Source organism: Sceloporus occidentalis, unplaced genomic scaffold, assembly GCF_023333645.1.
Source record: "Sceloporus occidentalis isolate IW3139 unplaced genomic scaffold, rSceOcc1.0.p SCAF_210, whole genome shotgun sequence".
NCBI classification, from domain to species: domain Eukaryota; kingdom Metazoa; phylum Chordata; class Lepidosauria; order Squamata; family Phrynosomatidae; genus Sceloporus; species Sceloporus occidentalis.
Window position 1 is genome coordinate 1,249,059 of NW_028317190.1, and position 6,934 is coordinate 1,255,992.

The 6,934-nt window shown below is 35.4% G+C and overlaps 1 protein-coding gene across 1 annotated transcript; it reads left to right on the forward strand.

Moving 5' to 3' along the window:
• Window positions 1–506: 506 nt before the first annotated feature.
• On the forward strand, window positions 507–2,246 carry LOC149277559 (homeobox protein OTX2-like). Its single transcript, XM_089502755.1, has 3 exons — window positions 507–603; window positions 1,283–1,434; window positions 1,626–2,246. Exons 1-3 carry the CDS (start codon window positions 507–509, stop codon window positions 2,244–2,246), a joined length of 870 nt encoding a protein of 289 aa, XP_089358881.1.
• The last annotated feature ends 4,688 nt before the right edge of the window (window positions 2,247–6,934 follow it).

Below are 6,934 nucleotides of genomic sequence, written 5' to 3' on the forward strand. Positions count from 1 at the left end.
TGTTTCTAAAGAAATGTCTTTGTTATCTTTCCTATTTATTTAGCCAATGCCTTCTTTGTCTCTGAAAATGGTCTCAATCAGGTTTTGTTTGAGACAATTAGCTAGTACCAACCAATGGATCCTATGCAAATGAGTGGAAGTGGGAGCTGGGTGTAAGCATTTGTTGCTGTGGAAGGCGTGTTGTGTTGATGGGGTGTAACTTTTTTTAGGACACGTTTATCTAGTGAGCATCCCCATGATCAACAAGGCAGCTGGAGGTCTAGGAGTCCTTTAAGAGCATGCACACCAGCTCCTGAGCTCCACTAGCAAGTCATCAAAGATAAATTATAATTGGGGAACAGGATCTGCCTCCAAGAACCCTTAACTTGGTTAATCATCAGTCTCCATTCGCTTGTAGAGCTACTGATTTGGGAAGAAAAAGTGAGCAAAGGACAGGGCTGCTGAGAAGTCTTCATTCACAACCAGGATTCCAGATTGCTGCGATTTATCCACAGTACAATATTAGCATGATGTCTTATCTCAAGCAACCACCTTATGCAGTCAATGGGCTAAGCCTGACTACTTCTGGGATGGATTTACTGCATCCTTCCGTGGGATATCCTGGTAAGGAATGCTTCCACCTAAACCTGATTTCTTGATATTTATCAAATTGATATAAGATATTTTATTAACATAATGTGACTGAGGCATATAATTGATTGTGGTAATACGATTATTAATAGTTACTCAAACACAAGGTGACTTTTCATTAAGTTTTGTTGAAATGTATGTTTCCTGAGGGTCCATCACCTACTGAAGTCCCCAAACTGTACTTTGCTTTAATCAAGTACCACCCCAGTAACGATTCGAAAATACAGCCTACTGAAGCAAGGGATGAAGCTAATGTCCCAATAATTGTTAAGTTCATTTATTTCTGACTTGACTTAATTTTACGATATCAACTAGTAGCTATTAAGTGGATGTAAGGCAAGGATGTTAATTAATATAACTTTCATAATTAATTTGATGCTATTCGAGATAAATTCTCTTTATAATGTTAATTGCTCATCTGTTCATCATGAAAGATTTCAAGTAATTTAATATTGTTTTACATATTATCGTGGTTTAAAGTTTTATTGGACATGACGATATCTATCTATCTATCTATCTATCTATCTATCTATCTATCTATCTATATATATATATATATATATATATATATATATCATACTACCTTGACTGATTTGTTTTGCATCAATTCGTGAAAAATTCGGCCAGTCCACTAACCGATAAATTATTTTAGCTACCCCTAGGAAGCAGAGAAGGGAGAGAACCACCTTCACCAGAGCTCAGCTGGATGTCCTGGAAGCTCTTTTTGCCAAAACTCGTTATCCTGATATCTTTATGAGAGAAGAAGTAGCTCTCAAGATCAATCTGCCTGAGTCCAGAGTCCAGGTAAGCCAGAATATTCACCTACCCCTCTGCCCCTCACACCTTGTGCCGGGTTCTGCATGACGTCTGTTTCTTAAAGTTCTTTAAAGGGTTAAGTGCTGGTGCAGGTAGTGTGAGTAGTGCTTGCATGCCTCTTTGCCCCAGGTGGGACATGTAATTGCTATATTTTAATAAAAGCTGCTTTTAAATTCTAGGTGTGGTTTAAAAATCGCCGAGCAAAATGCCGCCAGCAACAACAGCAGCAACAAAACGGAGGGCAGAGCAAAGTACGGCCGGCTAAGAAGAAGCCTTCTCCGGTCAGGGAGGTCAGCTCAGAGAGCGGCACAAGTGGGCAATTTACCCCTCCATGCAGCACATCTGTGCCAGTTATATCCAGCAGCACAGCTCCCGTGTCCATCTGGAGTCCAGCCTCTATCTCTCCTCTGTCTGATCCCCTATCAACATCATCTTCATGCATGCAGAGGTCCTATCCTATGACTTACACCCAGGCACCAGCATATGGCCAGGGTTATGGCACCTCAGGGTCCTATTTTGGGGGAATGGATTGTGGATCTTACTTGACCCCTATGCACCATCAGCTTCCTGGACCGGGAGCTGCTCTAAGTCCTATGGGAAGCAACACAGTAACCAGCCATCTCAACCAGTCCCCAGCTTCTCTGTCCTCTCAGGCCTATGGAGCCTCGAGCTTGGGTTTTAACACCACTGCTGATTGCTTGGATTACAAAGACCAAACAGCCTCCTGGAAGCTAAACTTCAATGCTGACTGTTTGGATTATAAAGACCAGACATCATCTTGGAAGTTTCAGGTTTTGTGAAGATACTTTTAGCAAAAGAGAAACATTTTCGGTGACACACAACATAGACTTTCCAGACCTAGCCAGGTCTTGGTTGAAGAAAAAAGAGAAAATGAGAAACAAAAGACATTTCCTTCATTTTATGAACATAAACCCCCAGGCTTCCCAGTGGATCTCAAAAACTCCCCATTTTGTGGAAAAGACCTTTCTATTTATCCAGTGACCAGAACATATACAGTTGTGATTATAGTTTTAGCAAATTGTGGATGAAACTTTGAAATGAATCAAGGAGACCATTCGATCTCAGGCTGTTAAATATGAATATCTATAAGCTGGGGTGGGGGTAATTTGCACCAGGAGGTGCTCAGTGTTAGCCAGCTCTTGGTTAAACCAATGGAATGGCCAGTTCTTAGAGGGTGCAGCTCATGCTTGCTTCATGACTGTTGTGTTGGCACTGTGAACATTTCAGGGGCTAAATGACTTGTGCTACTGATTGTCCTAGATGCACTACTTTATTTAAACAGAAATAATAATAATGTTTATAAGGATTCAATATGTAGTTTTTAAAAGACAATCAGTGTGTGTCTTATATAAATGGTAAATATGTGTTTTTTAATCTGTGCTAGACTTCAAAACTGTGATCTCCTGTATTGTATGCAATTGTGAACTCCAAGCCAGTAGGGGTTCTTCTGTGATTAAATAGGTTATAATTCTAGGTACGATTCTGCATTCAGAGCAAGTCTGTGCCCTTTTATCATTCAAAATTAGGGCATTTACCAGCAAGGAACTCCTGTGAAACTTTGTTTTCTCTTACAACTTGTCCCAAAAATGAAAACAGAGATTGGAGGAAAAAATTCCATGGACTCTAGCTCCTTACAGAGATCTTTTTAAAGACTGTTTGGAATAACTCTGGCCTTAGTGCATTGCTTGCTATGTAAAAGATTCTTCCTGGATTTGGCAAATATGTATCATTATATTAAAAGGAGTCTAGCACAATTTTTGTGTCTACCACTTTAATGATTGGGGAAGTTGTATGAACACAATCTCTTTTGCACACACTAACCTGAGTTTTGCTGCAATGATAGACTCTTTATTCAGAACAATGACCACTGTTTAACTCTTTCATTTTTAGTTCGATCCATACGGGTATACATCTGGGTTATAAATTCGCATAGCATTCATTGTGATTAACCCATTAGCCGAAAAAATGTTTTCTCCATTAGCAGTTTCAAAAGGTAACTCCGTTTAGAATATTTTACATAACTAGTAGATTAGGGATTGACAGGTATTCCCTGTTTTTCTAGTTGCTTTTTTTCTTTCGTTTTCCTTGTAATAATGGCAATCCTATTGCTTTAGAATGATTTTGCTTTTGAAAGAAAGGGGGAGAGAATCAGAAAGACAAGTGAAGCAGAAATAATTTTCTAACAAAAGGACATTTTAAAAAGTTGCTAACCTATAATTTCAACAGTTGAACATAAGGCTCCTTCACAAATATCCCACATTTCTTAAAATCGTTCAAAAAAAGTCTTTAAACATGTTTTTAACCCCTACAGCACACACATCAGATTTTTTTTCGAAAATACATGTGTTTTTCCTCTAATAAAAAAATAATTTATAAATAAGAAAGAAAGGAGAAAAATAAAATAAATTACACCACTTAAGAACTAAAAAAGGAGCTGCGTCAATTACAATATATAAATTACTCAATAACAGTAAATGAAAAAAACGAATTATAGTGGAATTGTCCATTGTTTCTATATGTTGAATTTATGTAAAAACGGCGACAAGTGAATCCTTAAAGTCAACAACAAATATTTATTTTGGATCTGGATTTACTAATTAGTAGTAACTTTTTTTCCAATTCTGTTGTTTTATTTATGTCTTGAATAAATTTTGTCTTGGTTGAAACGTTATTTAAATTATAGCATGTATGTACAACGAATATTCATTTTCGACAAATATGGGCAGATGTATTAAGGAATCAGGACATTCAGGGACTAAAGTGCTACATTTTTTTCTTCAATTAATTCGTTTATGTGTTTATGTATTTGTATTATTTATCTCTAACAAAAAAATTAAGAATTTTAAAACTAAAAATTAAAAAACAAATTAATTTAGGAATTACTATATAACAGAATAGGTATTTTATATTAGGTAACAATATAAGCTGTATACGTTAATTAGTATTCCGTAAGCAGAAAAATATATATATATATAAATACACATACATATTAAATATTATATTGATAAATATGTAGTATATGCCACATACATTTCTGGGTAAACGAAATTCAAATCTATTTGAGAACTCAACCTAGAAAAACCTAGCCTTAAGTTAATTGACATTTACACAATTATTTATTACACTAATCAATTGGGAAACCAATCAAATAGCAATATGTAACATATTAGTGTACCCCAAAAACAGCTGATGACCCCCCCTATATAGTTTTCCCTCTCCCAGCTGCTCTATACAAACTCAGAGAATACTTTGTTTTGCAAATGAGCAATATATACCGGGGGTTTTTTTGTATTATTGATTTTTCTTGTACTACAGCTATCGATAAATAAGTTTCGCCTTGTGTAACATTATGCCATTTGGTATACAACGCACCATAATACACACACATCACACACACACTATATATATATATATTACATATATATGTGTGTGTGTTTGGCACGGCAAATCTATGGCATATGTAAGGAAAAATCCGCGTTTTAAAAATTATACCTGAAAATAATAAATGTAAGCAAAGGCGATTTATTGTTCCTCAAGTTCCCTTTGGGTTAATAAGGATTTGCGAGAAAGCATTGACTCCCAACATAAATAATAAAAATCATAATAATAATATTAATAATCTAGAAGAATGTCGTTAAAATTGGAGAATTTTAGAATATGCAGTCCAATAAGAGAAAACAATTAAAGATATTGTTTATACAGGATCAGCTGACTATCTGATATTAGTAAAAGAAAGCCCCTCCTGATGCTGAGTAGGTGGATATAGTCCACACAGTACCCTCCCTTGTCTTCCTTTAAAGCAACCTGTATTGTGGTCTTCCCTGCACTTAGCAATGAGTAAGGTGTGAGAACATCTCAACAGAGAGGAGAGTTTTTTACAGTCTGTATAAAGCCTACACTTTACTCTTTATACTTACTTATATTCACATGTGATGATCTTAAATGCATATGTGTGCTGTGTGTGGATACACAGACAAAAATGTAAATACCAGTATATAGCATTTCGCCTTGTATGCACACGTATATAAAACTCGTAAGAAGCAGCAGTGTTGCCCATTACAGGGGGCAGCACATTCTAGTCATCAGGGGTTTAAAAATAAACAGCTTATTTTTTGCTAATTAAGCTTAGATCTGTGAAACGCATTAGAATAAAAGGCCCTTTTAGGACACAGAAAACAGAATAAAAGAAGCAAATCTCCCAAATTCTGCCCCTTTGAATGTACTTAAGGGTCCCTTTGCTACACTGTAATAGTCCTGCGGTTGTAATTTAGACTGTCAGATGGTGTGTATAGAATCAGGGGATCCCACTCACATTTTATGCAATTATTTTGTTAACATAAAAGTAATGGCGAATATAAACGCCTGTTAGGAAATCATATGGGCCACTCGTTAATTTCCCACTAAATCTGCAATAGAAAGGGATTGAATGATTTGGGGGGGGGGGCACAATGAATTCTTATCCAGAAGCTTTTTTTCTCCTGTCAGCTGGCCAGTTTGATTAACTATACCCTTAAAAAAAGCAAAAAGAAACGAATTTCTTATTACGATGAATTGTTTGGGAAACACGCTTTATATTTCACAAAAGGGGCATTTTAAAGAAAAGAAAACTCTAACATATTTTATTCTTGCTGCTTGTGTATTTTTTCTTATTCATTTTATTTCCAGTTAATTACAGGATTTCCATATATACCCAAGTCAAATTCCTATCATGTGACATCGAATATAATTACTTATGGTTTAATTTTTTAATAACACACATTTTTGGTACAAGTAGTGTATGTATTATCACGTATGTCATTTATTGTGATATTGTATACACAGATCTTTCCTCCAGTCTTAACTTCCTAAATCAATACTGTTCCAGGTAAATCTACCAGGCACATCCAATTGCAATTGATCAGACACAGACTCCAAATAAATGTAAATTCATAAAATAGAATATAATACTTTGGTGTTAAAGCTATGTTTATGTGTATTTGCAGAGAACAGTCCATGAACCTCTACAATATGTAAAATATAAGAAAAATAATAATAAAAATTCTGATATTATTAAAATTCCGATTTTAAGTCAAAGCCCATGCCCATACTATTAAAATCAGTTTCTAGAGTCAATTTAGATGTTTAGTTTCATGAACCATTAATAAAAAATCGCCTTACATTCATATGTCTCACAGATGCTTTGGCAGAGGATTATACACTCCTAATGGAAGTCTGTTAAATCATTTTATATGCTGCAACCTCTAAAGTATGGGGGATCCCCACAAGTACCTGATTATCAGATTATCAATTGTTGGGTTTTATGGACTGTACATACTTCATGAGACTATATTCAGTCACCACTTTATATTCTTAGTTTAAAAAGGTTTACAGAAAATCATATGGTCCAGGAGGAAAAATATAATAAAAAAAAAGTCCTAATCTATTTACGTCCTTGTATTTTAGGTTGGTTGATGCCATATGTTTTTTA